This window comes from Synchiropus splendidus, chromosome 16, assembly GCF_027744825.2.
Source record: "Synchiropus splendidus isolate RoL2022-P1 chromosome 16, RoL_Sspl_1.0, whole genome shotgun sequence".
Lineage (NCBI taxonomy): Eukaryota > Metazoa > Chordata > Actinopteri > Syngnathiformes > Callionymidae > Synchiropus > Synchiropus splendidus.
In genome coordinates, this window is record NC_071349.1 from 19309354 (window position 1) to 19336732 (window position 27379).

Below are 27379 nucleotides of genomic sequence, written 5' to 3' on the forward strand. Positions count from 1 at the left end.
TGCCAGCTGACTCGGATGTTATCACTCCACTGAATGGCATTGTACACATCACCATTCATATGGGCCAGTCGGCTATGAGCTGGCAGGCTGTGGCCCCTCGTCCACAGCGCACCAGGCAGGCAATATTGGAAGCACATTTTTATTTTTCTTAAATCAAAGCTTTATTTAAATGACAAAACTTTTTAGCAGCACACATCAGTCTCTCGCTCTCGGTCCATAACTTTATTTAAACAGCCAAAATATTTTACATATTTGCCACTGAGGTCATTTATTTTATTTATTTTTAACTTCAACACCTCCTTCCTTGGAACTCCTGTCAAAGTCACATGGCATTCGACAGCAGGAGCCTATGGGTCGTGATGGCCTCACCAGTGGTGTTTCGTCATCTCAATGTTTTAGTCTTAGCTGATAAAATATCATAAGACACTAGATTTTGTCGATTACAATGAGTTTTGTTATAAAACATGTTTTGAATAGAGGTCTTCTGGAGCTATGATTAAGTGTCAGAACCTCTTTTGTTTGTTATTCCGCACACACTATGTGGATGTGTGCGCGCGCCACCGCAAGGCATGACGTCACACACACTGTCAGCGGGACAGAGAGTCAGGAGGTGGCCGCTTGTTTGCGTGTCCTCTCTGACGTCGTGGATGACTGAACATCTTGGCACTATTGAAAATACATTTGGACAAAGACACGTAACGAGGCAGGAGATGGCGAACATTTCGGTGCGTGTCTGAGATGGACCGAAGACGGTCGCAGACCGGTGAGAAAAAGCACATAAAAGTTCGCATATATCCCGTCAAACTACAGCGAAATGTGCCGTGAACTAAAGGGTGAACAGCACTGTTGTCTTCTCAAAGCCGCGGGTGTAAACAAACACACACGCCGGCGGAGTATCGGCAAAACAGCGGGAGAGCGATCATACGAGCAGGTGCATAAAGGCTTCATGACCGATACCAGTCGTACTTTGAGTGACTCAAGGTTCTTACCTGCGCGCACTTCACTACAGTCAACGTCTCTTCTGTTTGGTGCTGTTTGACTAGTTAGCCTCACGTTTCTTCCTTACCTTCCGTGCACAGCGTTCCCGGGCGAGCCTCAAACTGCGCACGTGACACTTTCCCTGTCGCTGATTGGTTCCCTTGCCTCACTCGTCCCGCCTCTACGAACACAAGCACTTCTGATTTCATTTAGTCTCTGACGGACATTTTCCTCTTCGTTGATGAAAGTGGCCGTAAAATTCGCCTTCGTCCTCGTGAATGGATTTTTATTTACTTATCGTCTCGTCTGAGTCATTTAAAAAGTTGTTGAGGTCAACAAAAATGACCACCGGAACATGAGGCTTCATGACGCAGTGTCCTCATTTGCAGGTCCACTAGATGGCGCTCTCTGCTATGATATTTTTGGAAGGGAACAACCATTTCAATGAAACCTTATTAAACCAAGAGCGCCACCTAATGAGCTCTAAAATTCAGGACACTGTTTCATGAAGCTTCATGAGCCCATCACTACCCATGACCCACAGGTGATGACATGTCTATTGGCATCCGTCAACCAATGTACATCTAATGGTGTATAAATATATATATGGTGTATAAATATATATATATATATATATAAATATATATTTCATCCTCCTGTATCGTGTTCTTTTCATCAATACATGCCCCTCAATTCAAACTTAGCAGTGCAACTACAGGCCTGGGGGCTGAATCTGGCCCACCACAAGCTCCATGTGGCCAGTGGAGACTTTGTTTTTTGTTTACTAACCTAAAGTGTCAAACATTGATGCAGAAGAAACAAACTTAAATCCAGGTTTGTGCATCATGGATGCCAAGTGGTGAAGGGGGAGTATTTGACCGAATACAAAGAATAAATATTCCTTCTGTCTGGTCGGCAGCTTGTGTCTTCATGAGGGCGCTAACAAAACAGCTGCGTGTTATTGCACCTGATGCAATACTTCCAAAGTGAAGGTCATCATGAACAAGTCTAATTCATCATTTATGAGTAAGTGCATTCATTGGACACATTGGTTTCACACAAGAGGAGCCTTCTCTTCAGGTTTGTTTCCCTCGACTGACACTTATCTCCGATGAGCCACCAAGGTGAGGCAGACCCCAGCGTGAGGGGCTCTCTCAACCCTCCGAGCAGCGGCAGACCCGGCTGCAGTCGCAGCCCGGTAACTGTGCATTCATTACATGTGAAGCTATTCTGACAGCACCATTTGTATCTCACACCACTTAATGATGCCTCACATCTCCATCGCCCCATACTGCGATGGCAGATCAGGTAACCTAGCAACCACCCCGCTCAGAGGTGGTGACAGCATTTGAGTGGGCACCCTCACCTCTTCAGATAAGCACCCCCTGCCACCACCTTCTCCACCTCCCCTACCATCACCCTCCTCGTCCGGATGTTCTTGGAGCCGAGTAAACACACCCCATATCGTGTGGTTCGCTCGCAGGAAGCAGGAAGCTGATCAGATGAAGTGATGCTCAGACTCCACTGATGAGTCAGTGTGGAAGGACTTCAGATCACAGGGCAACACAACAGGCTCGACCCTTTCAAACAACCTATTTACCCTCCTTCGAAGTTGAAAAAACAACATCAGGATATGTAAACAATTGACAGGCTGTTTACCGCGACTGCGGATCATTTATTAATTAACCTCATTTGGCATAGAGATGAATCACAATATTGATTTCCTGGCTGCATCCAGGAAGGTCATCTGTTAATTATCAAACTGATACTGATGAGCCAACTCTTTTTGGCGAGAGGGGATCAGATCGCGGCTCATATTATTATTTACAAGCATGGAGGCGAATAACACACTGAAGACTAAACTGGAAAGATGAAAGATTGCTTTACAAAAGACAGAAAAATGACTGTACTATGGACAGGCCCTTTGACATGAACTGGTGAAATGAGCTTTCTCTGCTGGGCAACTGGACTCTCCTTTAGAACCGCCGAGGAGCTCTGTCATCTGAGGGAGACTCATAGTAGAACAGTTGAGGAGCATTGCGTTACAAGTTGCAAGTTATGTTTTGTTTCATGTCGTCTACTTGTGTTTTGTTTTCAGGGTCCAGCTGTGCCAGTCTCGCCTGCCCTTGACTTCTACGTCTACTTCCTGATTTATTTTGGTAAGGATCGTCTCATCTTCCTGTGTGTGGCATGTCTGTCTTGTCAGCGTCTCCCTACTAATCCCCTCCCCTTGTTTACAGCTGGTGTCCACTTCGTTCCCTTCAAGTCAGGGGTCTCAAACTCGCGGCCCATGGGCCATTAGCAGCCACCGATTTAGCCCAGGAGTGGCTCTTACAGAGCTCTCCCTTTGTCCAAAGTGTAATGTTTAGGAAACACTGGATAAGTGAATTTCAATGGATGATACTTCGACTTTACATGCTGATTTTTCAATTTATTTATTCACCTGGAATTACACATTAATTCGAGCTTTCCGCTGTCCAAGGTGCTGAAATGACTTTGTACAACACACGCATAAAAATGAAATGTATTTTTATGAACCAATTATTTTATCTGGTCACCGTGACTCTACAAATTGAAACTGGGCTACACACTGTTGAGTTAATAGCCAAGACATTGAATTCGTTCCGTACATATGATCCGTTAAGTGACAGTAAGTTCAACAACTGAGTAGATCTGAGTGTAGTTTTGTACAGTATTAGAAGGGAGACCTGTAGTGGAGCTTCACATGCATGTGGGCTGGTTGCCTCTCGTCCTGTTGCGCTCACATTTGAATAGCAGCCTGAAGCTGGTGACGTGACGTGAGTGGATGGCGGATGTAAATGGCAGCTCTTGAAATAGAAAAACTGCCTCCTGACATCATCACTCTCCTGGACTCTCTGGTCCGTCTGGAGTCTGCGAGGACTCAGTCTCGAGTGGCTTTTGAGGAACTTCAACTCGGTGAGAGATGATCCCAGATCCACCCGCAAATGTCTCCTTCTTTGATTTTGTTGGAGGAGTGCAACTCCTCCGCAGGGAGGACGCCAGAACAGCCGTGCCGGTGCTCCTCATCGGGGTCTGCGTGTCCGGCGCTGTGGGGAACTTGCTGGTCCTGCTCATTTTCATTCGCGACTTTAAGAAGCGCAGGGGCTCCGAGGTGAAAGCGCTGCTGTCCGCGCTGGCGTCCACGGACCTGCTGATCCTGCTCCTGTGCGCCCCGGTGCGCGCCGTCACCTACTACAAGCAGGCGTGGACTCTGGGGGGCTTCGCGTGCAGCACCGCGGACTGGTTCCAGCACTCCTGTGTGGTGGCCAAAACTTTGATGCTGGCCGCCAGCACCAGAGCCAAACACACCCTGGTGTCCAGCACCGACAGCCCGGCCTGGATCCACGGGTCCCTGGCGTTCATCTGGGTCGTGTCCGTCATCGTCCCGCTCCCGCAGCTGCTTTACGCGTCTGTGCTGCCGCATGGAAGCGACTCCATCTGCGTCTCTCAAGTGCCAGTCTGCGCGTCTGACTTCATGAGTTTGTTCAACAAGGTGTATCCAGTTGCGACCTATGTGGTTCCGGTGCTGTTCACCGTGGTGTACTACACCAAGTCGCTCCACACGGCGGTGAACCACGCTCCCAGTCCGAGCCACCAGAGCAAAGTCACCCTGGTTCTGCTGTGTCTCAGCGGCTCTCTCGGGCTCACGCTCCTGCCGGACTGGGGGTGCTTCACCTGGGCCCGTCTGGGCCACAGCAAACCCCCGGTGGGCCTGACCATCTTCGGCCAGGTGCTCCTTTACGCGTGCAGCGCGCTCTCCCCGGTCATCCTCATGACCATGTACGACGACGTGCGCCAAGGACTCGTCGCGATCTGGTTCCTGGCCACCTGCAGGGGGCCCAAGCAAGTCACCAGGAACCCCGGTCCCAAGGCGGAGGAGAATGGCGCGGAGCTGAACACGGTCCGCTCGCAGGGGAACGATCAGACCTTCCCAGACGTGGAGCACTTCTGGACCGGGCGCAGAAACACACAGGTGGAGGACGAGCAGGACCCGGTTCCGTGGGAGAAAGAGGAGAAAAATGTCGCCTGAAGTGTTTCCCTGTCGCTAAAGTTTGGAAAGTCTAGTCTGACTGCAGTCGTTAGATGTTGACAATAGGTCAGTGTTTTTATATATTTCTATTCAATGTTTTCTTTTCATTGTTTCACCACGAAAACGATAACATGTAAATACTTTAGGACGGTATGGCTCCAGATCACGTGACTAGCGGGGAGCAATTTCAGCTGTGTTCATGATCACTTATTAAGATGTCATTACATGAAGATACATGTAATTATCAGCTGTTTTGTCTTTATACAGGCACCTGTAAGTGTTTCCCAGTCGACTCACCAGTGCTTATTGTTATTTAATGCAGATTTTTATTATCATTGCGTCATGGACCCTTTTTAATTCGGCTTCTTCGTTTAGCTTTTCCTTTTTAAACCAGTTTATTCGACGCATTCCTGTAATAAGTGGTGTGTTGGAACGTAGTTTCTTGTTTCGTCGCACTCCTGTACGATAGTTGCACCAATGTACTTCGGCGCCACTGTCGCGCATGAATAGTTATGAGCTACGACGTGACGCCAGCCTTCTTTTCTACCGCACCGCAAGCACACGTTGGCCACTTGAATCAGGAATATCAAAGCTCGCGTTTCATTTCTCAACATCCCATCAACAACAACTAATCCTCGCGACAGGTCATGGCAGTAATCACATTTCAGTACAGAATGATCTGATGTCCTCCAACTGTACACTTCCATCAACCGAGTATTATGGAGTTTTATGGTACAAGGATGTTCTGTAGTTCAATGTATTAGAAGTTCAAGAGCTTATAATTAAATGTTTTATAATGTAAGAGCCTGTGGTCATTTAATTTCATGTCATTATGTGTATGTGTGTATATATATATATATATATATATATATATATATATATATATATATATATATGAGCTATTTAACATTTATTTCTATCTCATCTTTGCACAGTCATTTACATGTTAATATTAATTGAAAAGTAAATTGAATTGTTAATACCACGCTGCTGACTAACAGAAAGCACATTTTGATGAAGATAATATCACAAGATGGTCATAAACTAAAACTCTTAACTAACTTTCACCATGTACCCGTGTAAGATCAAGCACATATATATATATATATATATATATATATATATATATATATATATATATATATATATATATATATATATATATATATATATCAGATCCATGGCATTAATCTGAGGCTTAGTCAGAGTGGCGGTCAATGTGGCCAGCTTCTCGTCACCAGCACCGCTTCCACTGTGGTGACCCGTGTCAGCGCTCTAACCTTTCAGTGTTGGTGGCTGGAAGACCTGCTTTTAGTCATCAGCGTGTTCATGAGTGGAGCAGCGGCTGCCTGTGGCTCAGACGCCCAGGCAGATTTGACATTTTGCTTTGCCTGGGTGAAAAGAAAGGTTACAGGTGGAAGCAGAGGAAACACACACACACAGACTCGTGCCGCCGCAGCTCTTCGGCATGAATGTGCCACTGCACATAATTTATTCATTGACAATAGAATGTTGCGCCACACGTCTGACCTCGGGTCGCCCGGACTGTCAGTCCGTAATTGACTGTTATTCTCCTCTCCATCTGCCGCAGGATGGAAAAACAGATTATTCAGGCCGATCACTAACTTCATTCTCACTTAACTCAACAAATCAACAGACTTTGGTCCCAGTCAACTGCTGTATGGGAGGTGTCCATCTATCTGAGCCCAAAGGCAATAAAATACATGATAAAAACACTGAAAATGCAAATACACACCCTGCTAAATCCTTTCTCACTGAATACTGCAGTATATATTTTTTAAAAGTGTCTAAAGTTGAAGCCCACAGGGACATTTTGGTGAGAATGAAATGTAATGGTACTTCAAAAGGTACTACTATACAGTAAAAACCAGGAGCAAAGACGACTGACAGGAGTTCACTGAGCAGCAGCACCTCTTGCTGAGCAATGTGACATCAGGCATGTGGTTTCTGCTTCACTTGGTTATGTACAGGGATTACACTGCATTTAAGTGATCCAGCTGCCTTCAGGCAACAAAGTCCATCGTCTCACTTTTCAATCGCTACATGAGCGCGACAAAACCTTGAGAGTGAACGTCTGTTCATCGGGACCTGAATTGATGAGCGACAGACCTTGAAAAGAGCACATGTGTGGTATGAAGGCTGGAAGTGCCCTGAACATGTGCTTTCACCAGACCATTCTGGCAAGTGAGAGGCTCTCAACCACATGACATAACCTCAGCCACAAGGTGGGGTCAAGTTGGACATGAAAGAGACACGAGTCTTTATATTCACAGACAAGAGCAGATGCTGAAGCCAAATAAAAAAAGCTACAGCAGAAGAAGAGAAAAGTTCACTTCACGTTCAACTTTTCTCTTTTAAAACAAGTCAGAAGAGGAAGAAGTATTTTCAAACAAAGAGAGAACGAGCTGCAACAAATCAAGAACACAAGGCGGGAAACACAGGAAGTGACTCACCAAAATAAAAGCATCAACCACATGTATTCTTTCCCATGTAAATGTACACCAACACAGACCGTAGTGATAATGAATTTCCATACTATGTACTTAAAAACCTAAATACATTTTGACTTGTTTCAACCCAGCTTCAGGTTTCAAAGGCACCTACACTCTACTGGAGTGAACTTAATAAAAAAGCGTGCTATTATTTAACCCAGGATCGAACCCAGTGCCAGCTACACAAACAAGGGTTCAGCTATGAGCCAAGTAACACAAAAATGTGGGTAAGGTTAATGATGCTGTTAACCAAAACTACTCAGGAATACGGGTTAAATATGAGTTACTCACTTGAAACCCAACCCATAATTCCAGCCCAACACAAACAACCCAGAAATTGTGTTGAAGAAATCCCACATTTATAACAAGTGTTTGCTCTGGACAACACAGTCAAAGGGATGGCTCCCTTGAAAACATCATTGCTGTGAGCAAACACAGGCTGTGAGGGTCACTGTAGATTGAATTTACCTCCAGAAATGATGAGATGAACCGTCACATGTGGACTGCAGAGGCAGGGTTGGGTGACCCCTGTATGCTGTGAATGAAGTGGCATGGGATCCTTCCACACCAGTCGGATGCTTTTACACTGATGTAGATGGTGTTTTTGTTCCTCAGTCGACCGTGATGAGCCGTAGAAGACGCCCCAGGCTGGCGCTTTATGTGCTGCCGCTCTGGCCCCTGCAGAAGAAGGCTCGTCCTGGGCGCCACAAAAGGGGAGAAGCAGTCTGCGTTGGCACAAATACATGTGAGTCAGGCTGCTGCTGGAGGTCTGGAAAGCTTTTAGTTTTAGAGCCTGTTCTCACCGGTGATGAGGTGAGAGATAGACGTGGTTGAACCCTAGTTTGTTCTCAGTTATTAGCTCCAGTCAATGCTCTTTCAATAAGGGATCAATTTAAGTCAGTTACAAATGTTGATTCCAGAACTGCGCTTCCCCGTCTGTAGGGGGCAGCACTCTCCAACGAATGAAGGGTTGCCTCGCTTTCTGGAGACACAATAAAAGCCTTGTTGGCTTCTCAAACTTAGACTTAGACTTTCTTCATTGTCATTGCACAAAAACATATCACTGTATTATGGCAAGGAAATTTCGCTCTGAGGCTTCCGGTTTCCAAAAACAAAAACTATATGTCCAAAAGAAATAAATGTGAAAGAAAGAAAAAAAATGTGAATGCTATATATATATATATATATATATATATATATATATATATATATATATATATATATATATATATATATATATATATATATATATATATATATATATTCTGGATGCATCTGATGAAAACAAAGCAAGAGGTAAATCTTATTTATTAATGGAATCGCCATAACACGTGTCACTCCGAATACGTTTAATACCCAACCTTGTTCATGCGTGGAATTTAATATTAGCTCACTGGGTGGCGCCCTTTTCCAATAAGTGTAATTCCCATTAATCTATTTATTTTTTTCTTCGACTTGTCCGTCCACGTGATCAGTGCTGAATGTGAATGCAATGGTCGTGAATAGCCAGTGTGCTTTTAAAAAGGTTATTGTTGCTGAATTGTGGTAGTGTTCAGTATGATCGATTCAGATGATATTAAAAAAAAACTTTTGAATATCACGGTAGGTCCATACCTACATTTCCATGTGATCCTTTTGCAAATTAAAACAAGCATTTCATAAGAACGTGTACTTGTCCTGAGACCAAATCGAAGATGAACTGGAGTAAAACCACTCCACCTTGTTGTTTTGAAAGCGAACTGTGTCGCTAACCTCTGGTGTACCTGCAGTTCAATGCTGCGCGTGAATCCCAGAGAAACACACGCCCTTCTTCCTCCAAATCTCGCCGGCTGCTGATACAGCAGGTGCTACAACCTATCGCGAATGCAGCATCAGAATATTTCAAACATTTGAAGCACGAGATTTCTCCTTCTTTTACCACGAAACTTCCCTCACGGAACTTCCCTCCTAACCCGTTCGCAATTCGGCTCATTCCAAACTGAGTCTCTGCTCCGACCCTGTGCAGCGCGGTGTGTAGGTCCAGCTGCGATTGGACCAGAACACCGTCCATCAAACAAAGAACCAATGGGCCGCTGTCTTTGTCCTGAGGGGGCGGAGATTTCATTGGATCGGTCCGCTTACAAGAGATAATAAATAAAGTGACAGTGAAAGTGATGCCAAACTAAAAATACTCGACATATACAATACGATTATTAATAGCTAATTTGTTGCAAGTCAAACGTTTTGCGTGCTGTTGGTTGGCCCCGCCCACTCAGCTGACGTAGAGCGACGGCTCTATTGGCCAACGGCTGCGGCCGCTTGTCAGGAAGCAGAGACGAGTTCAGTGACTGGAAGATTTCGTGACAGAAAATATCAAAAACACAAGGTGAGTGTCTGGCAGTCGCATTTTAGAGGTTAGCAATCAGCGGGTCGCTGGTTAGTGTCTCGGTGGACGGACTTTGTATGTTTGTATCATCATCTAACTTGCGATTCTATCTCAATTAAAATAATAATAATAATAAGACTTCGTAAGACGTAACAATAAATTAGGTCAAAAGGTTTAAACAAACAGAATAAAAATGTTGTTAGAAACTGTCAATTCAAACCAGTTTTGAAACTTTTTCCAGCAGTTTTGGACCCAAGATGTTCGGACATCTTTTAGTTTCGGTTTTACTTTCCAAATCGAAGCTGTCTTGTCCTTCACGCTGTGATTCCACGGATGTCATCTATGTATACTTTTATCTGCAACAGAAACTGTTTATTTTCGATTCAAAATGGATGCTAAAGTGTTGAATCTTATTCAGCCTTTTCATGTTTATTGGCACTTCTACTGTCTTTAATGGTGTTTTCTTTTTTATCTAGATGTCATACGCAGACGACCAACTGTACGACGGTTACGTGCGGCGCAATTTGGCTAAGCTAGTGACCAAAGTGAAGGTCAGGGAGATCCTTCCACATCTGCCGTGCCTGACGGCGCATGACAGGGTAGGTGAGCTGCACTGTCTCTCTTTGAGAACCACAGCCTCAGACTCCAGCTCTGCTGATGTTGGAATACTGCGCTGGCACAGACCGAAGCCTTAAGATTTGGGTCATCATCTCTAATCTCAGGAAACAATCGGGGCCAAACGGGAGATGGTTAGCAATCAAGACGCGGTGGTGGAACTGCTGGACTGTTTGAAGAGGAGAGACAACTGGCCGGATCAGTTCATCCAAGCTCTGGAAAAGTGTGAGCACCGGGCGATCGCAGCCGAGATCCGGGCAGAATACAGCAAACTGAAATGTAAGTTTCCGTAGAGTTTCTGTGTACGGAGCCACCTGTGGTGATTTACCTCTTAGTGGTGAAGGTTTGGGCTTCAGGCTTGTGGTGCTCGAGGCAGGGATTGGGAGCAGGTGAAAGTGGGAGTGTTTTGCAGTCATTGTTTCAAAAAAGATCAGGGAAGAGCTCAGAATATCAACTGCCCAACAGAACGTGTTGCACATTCTGTTGGGCAGAAAAGAGTGGTGCTGTTTGGGCATCACCAAGATCAAGTGAGAGGAGTGTTGAAACAAATGTGATTTGAGCTCAAGCTTCTGTAGTAAAGCAGACTAATTTGCTTTCTTTTTTTCTTCCTACTAGATCCCAGACCTGTCTCTCCTCAGACTCCTTTCAGCCCAAACTCTCCTGCCAATCATTTTCCTGTCTCAGAAACCGAAGTGAAAAATCAGCCAGTTGCTCCGTCAGCTCCTTCTGCTCCTGCGGTTCCTTCCTTGGAATCTGCAGCGACGCCGACTCAACAAGCCGCAGTAACCACTTCCCGTGTCCCTCAGATGGTGGCGCCCTCGCCCCCGACTCCACGCACACCTGAGACCCGTCATGAGCAGCCTCCTCCGGCCGCAGTGGAGGAGATCAGACTTCACCAGGAGCCGGAGGAAAACTCCTTCATCCAGACTTCAGGACTGTCTCCGGGTCGTGCAACCAGAGATGATTCCGTTAATAAAATCGAAGGTCCCGCTCCAGTAACCCCAGCCAGAAGTTCAAATCCAAACCATAATATCACCAATGTCCCCCAAGAAGTGTCGTTCCTGATCAGGACTCCTGAGAAACCCCCAGTTCAGGACACCACCCCGCCACTGGAGACCGCCGCCACCGCCACCGCCACCTTTGCACATCACCCTGTGCCTCCATCACAGCCTCCTACTGAGAAGGTGAGCCTTTATCATACTAGCACCTGCATGTAGTTCAGCTTCTGGCATGGAAATCGGTGGTTCTGAGTTGAACTAGCTGAGGCCATCAGTGTGGGCCTTGATCTCCTCCGGGAGTCGCCAGGTAGCCTCGCCCCACCTGGTATCCAGATATTTGCTTTCTCCTGCAGGTGCCTGGAGAAACGTCAAGCTCTGCCAAAACAACTGCAACTCCTCATGGTCTTCCTGCTGAAGAGGCCAGCACCTGCTCTGACACCTCCGTGAGTCTGAGCAAACCCACTCAGCTCTGCAGCATCCAACCACCGGAGCAAGTCCATCCCACACCCGGCACAGTGGAGGAGCCGCCCTTCAGCAACCTTGTTAGCCTTCAGATCAGCGACCACGTGGAGAGCTGTGGTCCTGTGGGCTCCCCCTCACAGAGTCTGCAGGAGATCGTGGGGCAGGTGGCAGAGGAGCCGTGGAGGCTCAACATGGCTGGACAAAGCTCGCTCAAACAACCTCTGAAGATCAGAGAGGTTGAAAAGCCTTCAGGCTCAGAGATGCCAGCTGCCGACGGTAAGTCCAGTGCCACCATCTCTTCACATGAGAAGACCCCTCCTGGCTTACTGACCTCTCATGGGAAGCACTTGGTGCTTGCTGCTGGCGTGGCAGTCTGTGCACTGCTGGTGGTGTGGCGGGTCAAGCACCAAGGATGACGCCTCAGGATGAGCTGAGGGAGTCGTGATGGGCTGGTGAGGCTTCATGAAACAGTGTCCTGACGTTCACGGCTCAGTAGGTGGCGCTGTTGAGAATGAGAAAATTCTCATGAAGCCTCATCAGCTCATCATGACCTTATGGCAACCACTGCATGGAGATGCTGCAGCTGCTTCACACTCAACTGTCATGAATCACTTGCTCAAAGCCTTGATGTGTCGTTGCTGATGATGTTGGAGCTTCATTTATTAATCTTAATCTTCACCGTTAAATGTAGTGAATCAGCTGAGAAATGTTCGTGAGCTACACAGGCCACTGGATCAAGCCAAACACTGACTTTTCTAAGGTGGTACAAGTGTCTGACAGCCGTCAATCGTGTCCGTTAAGCACCCAGCAGAGTCTTGTGAAAGTGCCTTTGAGTCCGGCGTCAAACTTAAAAGTACGGTCCGTGTGGAGCGTTGCACAACTCCGATTTGCACTGATGTGGTGGACCGTTGTTCACCTTCCTGCAACGTGATGGGTTTTTGTCTGCAAAGTTTGTCCAAGAGGGAAGACATATGTTTCATGATTCCTGAGCCCTGATCACCAAATGGTGTCACGATGTCCGTTGTTTTTTAAAATAGTTTTTATTGAAAATAAAATGTGCCCATTGCTGTTATCAATAGTGCGTTTTTTTTCTTGTTCATTTTCTTCCTGTCTGTCTATTGTAGCATGAATGAATTGATTCATGTTGAACGTTTCCTTCTTAAATTCAGAGGTGCAGTTGGAGCTTCTCAAGTTACACGTGAACCTCATCCAAAGCTGTCGGCCATCACTAAGATTCTAGTGAACGAACCATCATGATACTCCTGAAGGCAGCCGCCTCATCAAGAAGTCAAAATAGAAAGAATAATGGGAGTATATGCTGCCACGAAACAACTGGACTGTGTCACAAAATAAAGAGTTTGCATTGCTGTGGAATTCATTACATAGTTAACTGGAAAACTACAAACATTCTTTCGCAGTTTGCTCAGACTGTAGTTCTAAAATAGCTTTGAAACTACAGTTTGTTTTTCAAATGTCCGTCCAACAGTTGCGTCGGGAGTGTAGTGTTTATTATTGTTGTTGTTGTTAACATCATCCACTATTATAGGATGGTTAGGTTGAATAGATATAAGAATGAATGGATGGCTTTAGACATCATTAATCCTGGTTTGACAGCGACGTGAACCACAGCAGGCCTTGATCCGCCCTTTAATCCCGGAATAATTCGGAACGATTGGGATCACGTGACTACTGTTCACTTGACGAGGAGGAATAGGGGTGAAATAACGCGTGTTTCATGACAACAGCATCGTTAATGGAATTACGTCAGTCAAGACGAGGGCGTGCGGTTCAAATCGGAGCAAACATGCGAATGTGGCGCCATCTGCTGGTCAGATTTGGTGCTTAAAAATAGCCAGTGTGTCCTCTTCATCGTTTCCTTGCAGCTGAAACTCGGATTAACTCCTCAGGAATTACCTTTTTTCACAGTCAGTTTCATTGATATTGAAGGTTTCTTCATATTGTCATGCTTTAAGACAGCGATGAAGTCACACTTGTGACAACTTCATCCATCTCTCTGTGTCATAACTTGGCAATATTTTGTCTGGTACATTGAAATACTGAGTGAGAGCAGCTCTGCAGACCAGCAAATCGTTTGACTCTCCTGACTCTGCAGGATGAGACAGTAGTGGATTAAATACAGAAATATTAATGAGTGAAGAGTAAATAGAAATATACTTCTGTGAGAGTGTGTGTGTGTGTGCGGGGGATTAGGCTCGCGGATTAGGGGACAGATGTAAACCAGAAGTCAATCTGCTGCGCTGCAATCGCACAGCAATGACGGGGTCACGTTCAGGGTCAAAAATAGCCAAGCCCCGCCTACTCACCGTGCCTATTCGCCGGTAGCTAGACTGACAGTCCTTCCGTCCAACGGCAGCGCAGAGGGGAAGGCGGTCCGGGCGCAGATGTGCGTCGCAGCGCGGGGCAGGTTTCAGTGAGCGCAGGAATAAACCAGCAGGACTCACGGACCGTCGGGCTCTCTCTCACTTAAGGTAAAAAAAACAAGAAAGTTTATCATGAATGACACCTTTTATTTGTTTCTGCGTATTACGATCACTTTAGTTTACTTCAATAGTGTTTTTAATTTACAACTTTTTTACGATTTTATCCATCTTTCATGAGCATTTTAAATGCGATCCAAGTACACAGTAAACATGATTATTAAGTTGGAGTTATGTTGAAAATGCCTATTCCCAAAATTATTAAAATAGCGCGTTATTATTGCAATACATATAAGTATTATATTCTGACGAATGGAACTACACTTGTTCGATGAGTGTGTCAAAGTGTGTGAAATGTCCTGGGTCTGAACTACGTGAAGGTCACTGGTGCTACACTGCTCAGTGTGACCAGAGTTTATTTTTCATTCATCCTAATCTGTCATCTCTCTCCACTAAAACTCGTGCTCTGGAGTGACCTTCTCAAGGTCTGATCTGTCAGTAGCTCAACTACCTGCTCGGTTTTGTGCGTGTGAGATAAACCACCGTGAGGTAATAATACAGTCGGAGAGACTTTGCTCTTTGGCTGCTCTCCCTGACATTTATTCCATACTGTCGTCCCTCATTTACACAAAACTGCGGCCTGGCATCGCACGCTGACAGGACTCGGCCCGGGCAGAACCCAACGTCAGATTAGTCCACCTGAATGTTTAGATATAAACAGCTAAGGAGTTTAACTTTTGTATTTGCTAAACAGAACGGAGTTTTTCTGTCTGACCCTCAGACTACGGAGCAGCCCGTGAGGAGGTCTTGAGACATTGTTATATTTAACCCGGGGTGATTAATAAGTGACTAGTCCGAGCTTTTCCTGTCCATCTGACCTTTTATGGCGGCACTTACAACCTTGAGCTCACCTTCGATCCGCTGTAATCAAAGTATTGTTCAATGACGCAAGGGAAAATAGATTAAAACAAAAGGCGTCGCACGTATACGCTCCTGCTTTCACTTTCAAGTGTTCGCCGCCTGACCTCCGTCTGGATCCATGACTCATTCAGGACAGTGACTGTGGCCCAGCGGGGTTGTGTTTGAGCTCTGGGCTTGTTGTGCTGCAGGTCAAGGCTCCACGTTGGGGTGGAGGTCAGTTACAAATAAAACAATCTGATCAATTACAGGTTTTATTGTTAACTCATCATGATTAATCCCATTTAAATATGGGACGCCAGAGTGATCCGATTTAAGTTTAATTCCAGGGATATCTCTCCAGAGATAAGGTGGACAGGATGTTTTTTTGTTAAACATAAATTGCCTGTCCATTGTCCCAATTTAGTCTCCTTCATCGTGGATGACCACATCCCATCATATACAGTCGTGACGGGCGGGTGAGGCTTCATGAAACAGTGTCCTCATTTACCGTAGATGGCAATTTCCGCTCTTTTGCATTTGAGCAATGAAAGGGCGCCACCTGATGAGCTCATAAGCCCATGTCAGGTGAGTGGAACCTTTGACTGTGTTTCCGGGTGAGGAATCACAGCAGGGGGTCTGGCAAACCAGACATGACGTGGGCATGTGATGAGTCAATTTATGAAACAGTGTCCTCCTTTTCAGAGCTCAGTAGGTGGCGCTCTGGGTTTAAGAATGATGTGCAGTTTGACTGAACTGCTTCTTCACATCCAAAGTACATAGTTCTTCACCATGTAAAAATAAAACATCAATTCAATGACTATTTATCATCGTTTTTTCTCATGAGAGGCAAAAGTGAGACTAGATGGTTGCTCAAAATCACATGTCACTAGCCGCGTCAATCGCGCTCTAATCCGTCTAAGCACAAATATTTGATCTTTTCACCAACAGTCGCCTGGATGGAATGACTTTGTGGGTTTCACAATTCATTTTTTTTTCTCTGACGACAGCTACCACCTACTTCTTGTGAGGCTGTTCTTCCATTGCACTTACTAATGTACGGAGAAGTTTTTTTTTTAATACATGCGGTTTGGGTTTCAGTACTTAGAGTATCACTATTAACTTACAGAGGCAGTGGGTGGACTGTCTTTAACACAAATCATAGCAGTCACAAATGATTCTGTCAAAATGTAGAGTGTGAGAAATAGTGTTTATGTTTGAGTCATGCCAGCGCCTGATTTCCCGCTTTTTCTTCTAAGATGTCATTCGCCAGTGAGCAGCTGAGTAACGGATACTTGCGGCGAAACATGCCGACGATCGTGTCAAAGGTGAAAGTCCGGGAAATAATACCACACCTGCCGTGTTTGAGCGCTCACGACAAGGTAAGTGGATGGTGACTGTGTTCAACACAGGCACAGACAGACTGAGTTAACAGGAGCAGCAAGATGGTTGCTCTTTTCTCTTTGTTATCGTGTTATACTATACTATAAATATATATATAGCGTATATATACTGTGTATATATCTTCTGCCGCCTCCTCCCCCTTCACCATCTAGTCACACCTCCATGTCCTCCTCCATCATAAACCTTCCTCTTCTTCCATCCTCTCACTGAGGTCTCTCTGATTCACTCATGTCTGACCTGATCCCTTCTAAGATCAACCTCAGCGTCACTCTTCTAACTGCTGAGTCTGTAAACCATTCATCACCGCGGTGACCACGGCAGCCCCGTGATGCTCGGATCACGCCTGTCAGTCGCCTCCACCTGTTCTGCACCATCTTCTCCACATCAAAGCAAGATGAAAAACACACAGTCGCGCTGCAGCCAGTCATCCTCCGCAATAATGTCACCATCAAATCTGAACAGTAAATCATAGTGGCAGCTGCGACAACAAACAAAATTAAGAGGCGAACTCAGATGAACTCTAGCCAAACGCTGGTTATTTGACGGGTCGAGTATATGGATATTAATAAACAAAGCAATTTTATGACCAAAACAGTTGCTTTTGAGGATAAATAAGCAGAACGTTTGTTTGCTTGTTTTTTTTTTTTTCAGTGAACTTCAGTTGCTGGGAAGTGTGAAACATATTAATAAATATAAAGTTTTGAAGCAACAAACCTCCCAAACTAATTTATGGCATTTGAAATTCAATCGCTGCCTCTGTACTGCCATTGGATTTGGTTCACAGATACTCTAGAAAGAGGACTCAAAGTGGTGCGGACGTTTGGGAGCGTCATTCATTTCTGTCTTTTGAATGACCTCAGGAAACGATCGAAGCCAAGCGCGAGGCCTACGGCAACTACGACAGCATGGTGCTGCTCCTGGACTGTCTGAAGAGGAGGGAGAACTGGCCCGACCAGTTCATCGGAGCTCTGGAGGCCTGCGAGCACGTGACCATCGCAGCGGAGATCCGAGCGGAATACCAGGCTTTAAAGGGCAGTGGTGAGTCAGCCAGAATCGCTGTTTGACTTCGTTATTGCGCTCGTCTGAAACATTCGTATCAAGTGAGCAAAGTACAACAGGAAATTAGCGAATAACAACACTGTAACTCTTTATCCGTTTAGCTCTTTGGCTGCACTGCTGATGGCTGACTTTGACCTTGGGTGGAAAACAAAAAAAAGACTAAATGATCAGTGATATGAGACTCAAAATGTGTTTCAAGCTATTTCTTGCTCAGCACTTTTCAACTAGATATTTGTCCCCATGCTGTTGTGTCTCTGGATTTTTCTTTTCAATCTGCTTTTGTAAGCCACAGCATACAGTGTATCTCTTGTCCATGCCAATGGTTTTACACGATTTTACACATAAAATACAACTTGGGAAGGTAATTTCTGAATGAAATTATGGATCATTTGGTTTCGTAGATTGAGCTGTATTTCCAGATCACCTCTGTGGGATTTCTCTGAGCTTTGCTTGTGGGCTCTGAAAGCAGATTACGTGACATAATTGTTTTGTTTTGACCTAGATCCCAAACCAGGCTCCCCGCCCACCACTGTTGTCAAGGCCCACATCCACCCGGCACCACCTACCACTCATCTCTCCGTCCCAGAAAGCGACGCCGACAGTCAGACGGCGGTTGCTCCGACGGATTCGTCTCAAGGACAGTCAGAGGTCGCCTCAGAGGTTGAAGACACCGTGACTCAACCTGAAGCCTCTGAGAATCCAGAAGCCTGTGTTTCTGAAGAAGCTTCGTCAGCTGTGCCGGAGGCTCCGAAGTCCAGTGAGGGTGAGGGGTCGTCCCCTCCGACGACCCCGCCTCCGTCCCCGGTGACCCCTCATCATCAGCCCAACACCGCGCCACTGAAGGAAGTGAATGTTCAGCTGGAGCAGGAGAACTCTGAAGCAGACGTCCCTGACTTTTCTGGTGATTCCGGGGTGATTCCTGATCCAGAGCCAGCAAACGTCAGCTCTGGCTCAGCTCCTCAGCCACTGCAGGCTGAGGAAACTGATCCAGCAGATGATCCTGCGGCTTCTCCAGGAGGCGCACGGAGCCCATCTCCACATCAGATGGCATCAGATGAGCTGGAGGAAGAGTCATTCCAGGTGCTGACCTCGGAGAATTCTCCACTCCAGGACTCCATTCCGGCTCCAGTGGAAGTCGACGTGAGCTCTGAATTTGAAGATACGTCAGAGAGCCAGGTAGGTTCCCCTCTGCACAACATGTTTCTCCCTCCCATTTTGGTGAAATACTTTCTTCACAAAAATGTTCCACTTCACCCAGCAGTCATGTGTATTTAACAGCAAATAACTGTTTTATTGCTTCTACCTTTTGGTATATTTATGTTTACAGATATTAATAATGACTTTCTCATGCAGGTCGTCCAAGCTGTCCCCGAAGGCCTGACTGAACCGGCAGACGTTGACCTCTGCAGTGATGTGGAGGAGCCTGTGAGCACCTCAAATCACGTCGGTACATTGGCGGATCCTTGCTCAGACAACAGCGAGCCCCTGGAAATGGGTGACCTTGAGACCATTTCTGCCGCTCCCGTCTGCGGCCCGGTCCTCTCCGAGACCCGCTCGCCTTCGCCCCCGTGTCAGGAGAATGGACTTGCTATTGACAAACCCGAAGAGATTCCCGAGGACTCGTGGAGTCAGGGGGAGCCGAGCCTGCAGGAGGAGCAGAGTGGAGTGGTGGAAGCAAGTGAGCCTGAAGAGACCCGTGATGAGGCTCTGAGTCAGCCAGAGGAGGAGCACGAGCAAGAACCTGCGGAGGAGCCACCACTTCCACTCAGCCAAAAGACACCCGCCGTGAGTGTAAACGGCAAGACGTCCTCAGGCGCAGCGGCTGAGTCTGGGGAGTCCGTCCCCTCGGAGCCGCTGCTGACCCCGGCACAACGCAAGACCCCGCCTCGCAAACTGAGTGCCAACACCAAGTACATCCTGACGGCTGCAGGCGTGGGAGCCTGTGCTCTGCTGGTGGCGTGGAGGTTTAAGCATTAAGGTTCATTAATACCTTAAAAGGATGAGATTAAGGTGAAAGGCTTCGGAAGGAGGATCTGAAAGGTGCCTTAATGTAGCCGCTGCAGTGGAATTATCAAACTACGGAACTGCTGATGCGCCAGAGGCCTAATCATGTCATTCATAACAAGCTTTATTAGTTTAACAACCTTTTACCAAGCGCGACTCTTTATGCACCGATCTGACACGCACACTTTTTTCAAAATTCAAGGCTGACCCTTTCCCTCCATGATAGACGTTCATGGGTACAACCCGTAAAAAGGCCATCGTCCAAGCTTAAGTTTGTCTTCTCCCGATTCTTCCGCGGTTGGAAGGAAACATCTCTGAGAATGAAGACAGTGCTCGGGAGAGTAATATATTTTTGTATGATTTTATGTTTTGCAGTATATTTATTTTACTCTAAAATAATTGTGTGTTTTTAGAACGTGACAAAAGGCAGTGGGGTCAGCTCTTGGTCTTTATTCTTGACAGCTATGAAACTCAACAGCGAAGATCATCATCGACAGCTACACTATGATGCGCCGCTGTGGTCTTCTGAGAGGGAATGAAAGGTGGTTCATGATGGATGTTTGACAAGGAAGGTGGCGATGCATGTTGGTTGAGAGGATAGTGTAAGTGGGAGAAGATGGCTCACGTGAGGGCAGGAAATGCACGTGTCAGTGACAAGGCAGTGAGAAGAAATGTGTATAGAATGGGTGGTTAGCAATTGTTATTTTGTTCTGTGACAAGGAAATATGGACCCCAGTCTCTGTTTGTCAGGCACTGAAATGCCTTTATCTAACACTACTGCTCCACTCCACCAATGGTTGACCTGCAAAGGCAGCTCTATTTCACTCATAATTACACATTTTAAACCAGACGGAAGCCCATTTCCATATTTTTAAAGGAAAAAAGTCTCAAAGTAAAGACGATAGAGGTTGTGCTGAATTTTAATTTCTCTGTGACTAGTGATACTAATTCTGCACTATATTTATTTGTATATATGTTTGTGCATGGCATGATATTTATATTAAAAGGGCATTTTAACTCATAACAACACACTTTCAATTCAAGTCTCTACAAGCTTTATGAATGATTCATAAGATTCCTGCCTGTATGTGGTGAATGTGTCTGCTACCGTCACCTGCTTTATGTTATCATCATTTGCAAGTGTAGCAGAAACGTTGTTGTTCATATATTTGTGGTGTAAATACTGTCAATAGAAAGAGAGAGAACATATTTTAGACAGTGTGTACAGCGCTTTCTGTATAGTGAAATCAGTCGATTGATCTCTGATATTCCAAGCTATGCACTCAAATTTGACGTCATGAAACAAGGGAGTAACTTGTGAATAGGTCCAAGTGGATGAACTTGGTGGTGCCACACACGTCTTAAAACATCACAAGTGAACTCATTGTATGACGCGTGTATTTTGGTCTGTCAATCACGTCAACGGGAATTAAAACTTTTCACATGGATCATTCGGTCTTGTTGTTGTTGGAACAGTCTCTTATGCGCAGCCGAGAGATGGCTACATTTTAGGGGAGATAGCATTTACCAAACCCTTGTCTTCTAATGTTTAAAGCAACAGCGAGGTGGCCGTTTGTCTTGGAGTCTGCTGCGCCCTCTCCTGTTCGCCGATAGGGGGCGACGAAGAGCTCAGTACATGACGTCCATCTTCTCCACAGCGGAGCATGTAGCAGCCACTTAGCACGCTAATTAGCCGCCTTTTTCCATTAAAGACGTTGACGCGCCCCTGTAGTATCGCCGACATCTATGGCATTTACGCCTTAAATACTACCCCGTTCGATGGCGTTTAATGGCCACTGCCGCGACGACGACACCGCCGACGATAACGGAACGCCCTCGAAGCAGCCGCGCTCCGCAGGAGACGAGCTCAGCTACTCCCGCGACGATGAGGCGGCTGGACCCGCTTCCAGAGCGGCAGCTGACCGCCGGACCTCCAACGCGACAGCGAGGCATCGGGCTGACTCGGTGAAGAAAGCAAGGCCGCGTAGGTGTTTCTCGCGCGGGTTCCGTGTATTTCGTGGAAAGACGGCACACGTACTGAGCGTACAATGTACACACAACAAAGCTGAAATAACAGAGGATATGTCGCATAATATAAAGATCTGGACGAAGGAGAGCATTTAGCTGTTAACACCGTTGAGTCTCAAAATGTATATCCAGTAAATATTCTGTGATATTTTGATGAAACAAGATGGCGTGCACGGAACATATTGTCCTGATTCTTCGAGATGATCCTCGATATTATGGACAGGATACACTGTCAGTATGGATCATGGTCCTCAGTAATTATTCATTGACGCGTATAGTAATAATACATGAACAAATCAGCCGTAATATTACCACCGTCGCGTGGTGGTTCCACCTTGATGCCAGTATTTCTGCCCACCTTTGTTGCTCAGATGCACCGTGTGGTCGGACGTGTTCCCTCTCTACCCAAAGAATGAGTAATAATAAGTCTTTCCTGCAGCCTTCCCGTGGTTTGGAATGGACATCGGTGGCACCTTGGTGAAACTGGTATATTTTGAGCCCAAAGACATCACTGCTGAGGAGGAGCAGGAGGAGGTGGAGAACCTGAAGAGCATCAGGCGCTACTTGACCTCCAACATTGCCTATGGCACCACTGGCATCAGGGACGTCCACTTGGAACTGCAAGACTTGACCCTGTGCGGCCGGACGGGCAACATGCACTTCATCCGCTTCCCCACCCACGACCTGCCAGTCTTCCTGCAGATGGTCCGCAGCAAGCACTTCTCCAGTCTCCACACCACGTTGTGTGCCACGGGTGGAGGAGCGTACAAGTTTGAGCCTGATTTTCGATCTGTAGGTCCAGTCATGGGCTCGTGTGTGGTGCTGAATGTCAGCTGTGTGCCACTGATGTCTCTCCTGGTGTCCATGACAGATGGCAGACCTGGAGCTCCACAAGCTGGACGAGCTGGACTGCCTGATCCGAGGAGTGCTGTATATTGACTCGGTGGTGTCCAGCGGTTTGTCCGAGTGCTACTACTTTGAGAACCCGTCCGATCCAGACCACTGTATCCAGAGGCCTTACACACTGGAGAACCCCTACCCCCTGCTGCTGGTCAACATTGGATCTGGGGTCAGCATCTTGGCTGTTTATTCCGAGAACAACTACAAACGAGTGACTGGGACCAGGTCAGAAAGGTTCCCTTCTGTCACTCCATCAGTCCTAAAAATATGTTTGCAAACACAAATGTATTACGGTGTTATGACGACTGAAGGAGACAAGTTGAAATCACAAATGTTCTGTCTGTCTGTCTTCAGTCTCGGAGGAGGGACCTTCCTGGGCCTGTCTTGTCTCTTGACTGGTTGCTCCACTTTTGAGGAAGCGCTGGAGTTGGCCTCTAAGGGCGAGAGCACCCGTGTGGACAAGCTCGTGAAGGACATCTACGGAGGAGACTACGAGCGCTTCGGCCTGCCGGGATGGGCTGTTGCTTCTAGGTACTCACGTCCTGGCTCTGATATTGGCCTTCCTCAGCTGACACGCTATTACATCTGGTATTTCTAGTTTTGGAAACATGATGTCCAAAGAGAAGCGGGAGTCTGTGTCCAAAGAGGATCTTGCCAGAGCTACTCTGGTCACTATCACTAACAACATTGGCTCAATCACCCGGATGTGTGCGCTTAATGAGGTGAGTGAACGCTGCCAGTTACACGTTGTTTTCTAACTAGATCTGAAGGATCAGTCGCCTATTTTTCTACTCTTTAAATTCTAGTTCAAGTCGGTCATTGTTAAACAATAAATTTGTCTGTTCCGAGCGTCTTTATCACTCAAATCAGCTTCACCAAACGTCTGTGTTTCAGATTGTAATGTGCAAATCGTCAGGGCTGCAGCTCTTGAATAATTTAGTAATCGAGTATTCTACTGAATGTTTTTGATAAGTTGAGTCATCCGATAAATGATATTGTATTGCAGCGACACAACAAACAACATGACATTTCACTTATTAATAAATGGTTAAGTGGTGTACTCTGTTCTAATAATTTTATTTTGCGACACAAATTAAAAAAAAACGAATTAAACAAGTATTTACCTTCAAGTTGAAATGACTGTCAGAAAGCAGTCAAGCATCAGTGATAATCTCTGCTCCGCAGCTTGTCAGGATCACATCTTGGTGATGTACAGGAAATGTTTCCACTCAGTGTCTGTGATGATTTGCTGAAAAATAAGAGATTCAATAAATACTCAACATTACTGAGACTGAATGACACTTGTACTGACAGTTCTATACCAAGTCGCTATAGCAGAAGCTATTGCTACCTTGGTTACAACAGTGGTGAGTTTAGTTCTCCACCACCAACGTCTCCTCTACATCAACATTAGCAGAGAGCTAACTGTGTTAGCAGCGACTGGCTGGTTTAGAAGTTTCCTCACGGCGGACAACCTACTACTCCGCACGGACAAGGCACAGCTACACCATGTGGCCTTCGCTTCTTCACTTTCAGCTTCTTAACTCCAAAGCCTGGACTTTTTCCACAAGTCATTAACCTTAAGTGTGAACCTTACCTTTGGTTTGGCTCCATTGCTCCAGCCTAGATGCCCATGATGGAGCTGCTGCAGGATGGAAGACGTGCTGCAAAGATGTTGTAGAACACAAGCACGGCGTCTGTCTCAACAGCCAGGCAAAAGGGCTCCCATATTTTGGACAGTTTCTGACTTTACACACTTCTCCTGTTGTGCGGGTGACGCCGGCGTGTTGAGTCACATTTAAAGCAGAGTGTGCGGATCAACACAATTTCAAGTTAAATTACTGAGTACTGGAGGCAGAAAAAAATCTTGGTTATTATTTGAGTAATTGTTTCAGCCCTAGAAATCACATCATTACTTCTCACGGAAAACTGTAGTTGATACTTTCAGTTAGTAATTGTGAGGCTTCTTGAAACAGTCCTCATTCTGAGAGCCCACTAGATGGCACTGTCTGCTGTAAAATACTTGGATTTGAACAAACGTTTCAGTGACACCTTAAATCATTTTTTCAAACCAACAGCGCCACCTATTACGCTTCTGAAATTGAGGACACTGCTTCATGAAGCCTAAACAGCCGGTCACGACTTTCAGTTCTTTCTCTATTCTGGCCTGTATTTTGAAGTCCATTAACGCTAATGCTAAAGTCCATGTGGCGCAGTTAGCATCAACGAAAGCTACTTGGCGGACCACATGCAGACACCAGCCTCATACACAGTACGACAAAAACAAAGGGTAGAGATACTTACATCCGTGTAATTCAAACTGTCGAAGGAACCAGAAGTGGGAAGCAAAACTGGTTAGCTGCCTCTGCAGCACCTGCTGACTGACACTTCCTGACTTCCTACGGCAAGCTTCTTTGGTCAAAAAGCTGCAAGTACACTCAATGGAACTTAGCAAAGGAACACAAACAATGTGGCAGCAGACTCTTTATGCCATCTGATAGTCGAGTAAAACCCTTTATTTCCAGCTGCCGCCTCTCAAGTGTGGATGTTATTAATGTAAGTTGGTTGACCTGGATACATTTTAAATGCTTCAGCTGCTTCTGATGCCCCTCTGCCTTCAGCCTCTTTACGGTGCTGCCTTGTAGAGTCTTGATCAAGCAGCATTGTACAGGGCTATGAAGGCGAGGTGGAAATAAACAGCGAGTCTCTCACATTTCACCATGTCCAGCTTTACATGAATGGATACGTTTGACGCATGTGTTTCTGTATTTGTCTAGAAAATTGAGCGAGTGGTGTTTGTGGGAAACTTCCTCAGAGTGAACACTCTCGCCATGAAGCTGCTCGCGTACGCCATGGACTACTGGTCCAAAGGTCAACTCAAAGCCCTCTTTCTGAACCATGAAGTAAGTGAAATCAAAGTCTTTTTCTGGATGACAGGCCTTTTCTCTGACTGCGTGTCGTCTCCAGGGTTACTTTGGCGCAGTTGGAGCCCTGCTGGAGCTGCTGCATCCTTCCTAACCAGTCCAAAGAAACGCAGCGAATCTTTTGCACTTTAGGCTGTTGCAAGTCCATTCCATGGCGGGTCGGTTCTGTGCACCCGCCACTGTTTATGGTCCTGTTATCCGGTAGAATTTGTTAGTATGTGATGCGTTACACAATTCATGAGGTCACCGTAGTTGCCTGCGACAGACGGCACGTAGCCCTTAAAAACAACCAGTTTATTTATGGGCATTGCTCGTGCTGAACAGAGTTAGTTAAGTGTGTAGAACTGTGCCTAATACAACACAGTGGACCCAGGAGGAGGGATGTGGGTCAAAGATTTGCTGAGTACAGGCAGGATTATTGCAAACGACAATGAAGTACATTTCATCAAGACATAATGAGAAAATATTTTGGATTTTAGTCCTCCATCTTTTTGGTCACAAAGGTAATGCAGTGAGAGATTTTGGCTCAAAGCAAGTGATTTACATCATCATGATCTATATCAGCTGCTGTAATCTGGTCACCTTCACACTTGACTCAATGTTTGAAACTGTTACCATCTAATTTAATCATTCAGAACTTGAAATAGGTGTAGTTTAGAGTTTAGTTTGAGAGCAAGAGTGTGTCGGTTCTCTGTTTTTTCCATTCTTACGTGTTGTTTTTTTTTCTACCATTACTTTGTAACTGTGAAGATTCATAACACAACTATTCTTGAAATCCATCTTTTGTTCTTATGCTATGTCTATTGCTTAACAGGCAATTGGCTGTAAAATTCACTCGTGACATTTGTGTCTCTGCAACTGTGATCTATTTACATCCGTCTCAATGCCGCTAGAAACCAAAAAGCTTTCAGGACACCATGTAAAACATGGTCACACAATGGAAACCAAACAGAGTGCCTCACTTGTGTAGAAGTAGATTGGGTTCACTTTAAACTCGGGGACAATCACATGATGGCTTTGTACTTTTTTTGTACTACTTCCATTTCATTTTTCAAGGACAACTTTGTTCAATAAAGCTGTTTCTCAGTACGAGCATCTCTGAGGTTTTGTTGACAGCAGACTTATCTGGAAAGAAAGTGTCATTTATAAACAATGATACTGCCTCACCTCAGCACCGTCCGAGACCTCCCCCTGTTGTGTAGTCAGTCGCCTGAAGAAGCTGGTGAAGAGGATCCGTCAGAAGCAGGACTGAAGGAAATGGAGAGCAAAACTGGGCGCTCATGCGCAGAAACACGTCAGACTCTCCAATGGTAAAACAATTGGTCCTTCCTGCAGGGTGTTCCAAATTATACTGGAATATGAAACCATATCCGAGTTTGTCTTCAGAATGGGGCTCTCTTCATCTCAAGCTGTTCAACATGACAAAAACTCACTCAAACGAATTGAAAGTTACAGAAGGTGAAGCGAGTAGAAAATTCATTGATAAACAATTAAAGCACACAAGAAACCTGGTCCTTCAAACGTCTGTTTCAATGTTTTAAAGGCTGAAAAACGTGGGTGACATCACAAAAACCTAAACTTCAAATTTGTCTTGATATATTTGAACTGAAAACACAATGTGAAGGGTTGAATTCTAAGAATTTAAGATGTAAGTATATACCACACGTATCGTTGAGGCTGTGTATCGGTACGTAATGACGTGACGTCACTGTAATACTGTAATAATAAAATAAATTGAATTAT

The 27379-nt window shown here is 45.7% G+C and overlaps 5 protein-coding genes and 1 long non-coding RNA gene across 10 annotated transcripts in view; 4 read left to right on the forward strand and 2 right to left on the reverse strand.

Annotated features, from left to right (window-relative positions):
* rab11fip5a (RAB11 family interacting protein 5a (class I)) overlaps positions 1-1047 on the reverse strand; it is a 36535-nt gene extending 35488 nt beyond the window's left edge. The window contains exon 1 of the mRNA XM_053844688.1: positions 990-1047. The gene's annotated coding sequence lies outside the window, so the exon portion shown is untranslated. The remainder of the gene's footprint in view (positions 1-989) is intronic.
* LOC128747109 (G-protein coupled receptor 151) lies at positions 653-5797 on the forward strand. 2 transcript variants are annotated; one of them, XM_053844696.1, is made up of 2 exons: positions 653-763; positions 3077-5797. In XM_053844696.1, the coding sequence occupies exon 2, from the start codon at positions 3923-3925 to the stop codon at positions 5027-5029; it is 1107 nt and encodes a 368-aa protein (XP_053700671.1). In that variant the 5' UTR covers positions 653-763; positions 3077-3922; the 3' UTR covers positions 5030-5797. The 2 variants fall into 2 exon arrangements, with proteins under 2 accessions (XP_053700671.1, XP_053700670.1); XM_053844695.1 differs by lacking the exon at positions 653-763 and adding an exon at positions 2829-3004.
* Positions 5798-6475: 678 nt separating this feature from the next.
* LOC128747203 (uncharacterized) lies at positions 6476-25302 on the reverse strand. Of its 3 annotated transcripts, none has more exons than XR_008412654.1 (6): positions 25017-25302; positions 24310-24376; positions 23837-23961; positions 14307-14465; positions 8011-8239; positions 6476-6611 (listed from the first exon to the last, which is right to left on the reverse strand). It is a non-coding gene; the product is annotated as an uncharacterized LOC128747203 (long non-coding RNA). The 3 variants fall into 3 exon arrangements; XR_008412652.1 differs by having other exon boundaries at positions 8011-8267; XR_008412653.1 differs by lacking the exons at positions 6476-6611; positions 8011-8239 and adding an exon at positions 8820-12484.
* On the forward strand, positions 9756-13054 carry LOC128747201 (mitochondrial antiviral-signaling protein-like). 2 transcript variants are annotated; one of them, XM_053844882.1, is made up of 5 exons: positions 9756-9907; positions 10384-10506; positions 10630-10801; positions 11138-11706; positions 11874-13054. In XM_053844882.1, exons 2-5 carry the CDS (start codon positions 10384-10386, stop codon positions 12396-12398), a joined length of 1389 nt encoding a protein of 462 aa, XP_053700857.1. In that variant the 5' UTR covers positions 9756-9907; the 3' UTR covers positions 12399-13054. The 2 variants fall into 2 exon arrangements, with proteins under 2 accessions (XP_053700857.1, XP_053700859.1); XM_053844884.1 differs by having other exon boundaries at positions 9871-9907; positions 10384-10510.
* LOC128747200 (cell surface glycoprotein 1-like) lies at positions 14420-21257 on the forward strand. The gene is made up of 5 exons (XM_053844881.1): positions 14420-14471; positions 16577-16699; positions 17582-17759; positions 18283-18956; positions 19134-21257. The coding sequence occupies exons 2-5, from the start codon at positions 16577-16579 to the stop codon at positions 19755-19757; spliced, it is 1599 nt and encodes a 532-aa protein (XP_053700856.1). The 5' UTR covers positions 14420-14471; the 3' UTR covers positions 19758-21257.
* Positions 21380-26715, forward strand: pank2 (pantothenate kinase 2). The gene is made up of 7 exons (XM_053844885.1): positions 21380-21768; positions 22252-22604; positions 22684-22937; positions 23067-23243; positions 23311-23434; positions 25490-25615; positions 25680-26715. The coding sequence occupies exons 1-7, from the start codon at positions 21564-21566 to the stop codon at positions 25728-25730; spliced, it is 1290 nt and encodes a 429-aa protein (XP_053700860.1). The 5' UTR covers positions 21380-21563; the 3' UTR covers positions 25731-26715.
* Positions 26716-27379: the final 664 nt, after the last annotated feature.

Coding starts and splice junctions, on each gene's coding strand:
- pank2 (XM_053844885.1), top strand. CDS start 21,564: ATGGCGTTTAATGGCCACTGCCGCGACGACGACACCGCCGACGATAAC. Junction 21,769..22,251: donor GGTGAAGAAAGCAAGGCCGC/GTAGGTGTTTCT, acceptor TCTTTCCTGCAG/CCTTCCCGTGGTTTGGAATG. Junction 23,244..23,310: donor GGATGGGCTGTTGCTTCTAG/GTACTCACGTCC, acceptor TGGTATTTCTAG/TTTTGGAAACATGATGTCCA.
- LOC128747109 (XM_053844696.1), top strand. CDS start 3,923: ATGATCCCAGATCCACCCGCAAATGTCTCCTTCTTTGATTTTGTTGGA.
- LOC128747200 (XM_053844881.1), top strand. CDS start 16,577: ATGTCATTCGCCAGTGAGCAGCTGAGTAACGGATACTTGCGGCGAAAC. Junction 16,700..17,581: donor GTTTGAGCGCTCACGACAAG/GTAAGTGGATGG, acceptor GAATGACCTCAG/GAAACGATCGAAGCCAAGCG. Junction 18,957..19,133: donor AAGATACGTCAGAGAGCCAG/GTAGGTTCCCCT, acceptor TTTCTCATGCAG/GTCGTCCAAGCTGTCCCCGA.
- LOC128747201 (XM_053844882.1), top strand. CDS start 10,384: ATGTCATACGCAGACGACCAACTGTACGACGGTTACGTGCGGCGCAAT. Junction 10,507..10,629: donor GCCTGACGGCGCATGACAGG/GTAGGTGAGCTG, acceptor CTCTAATCTCAG/GAAACAATCGGGGCCAAACG. Junction 11,707..11,873: donor CACAGCCTCCTACTGAGAAG/GTGAGCCTTTAT, acceptor TTTCTCCTGCAG/GTGCCTGGAGAAACGTCAAG.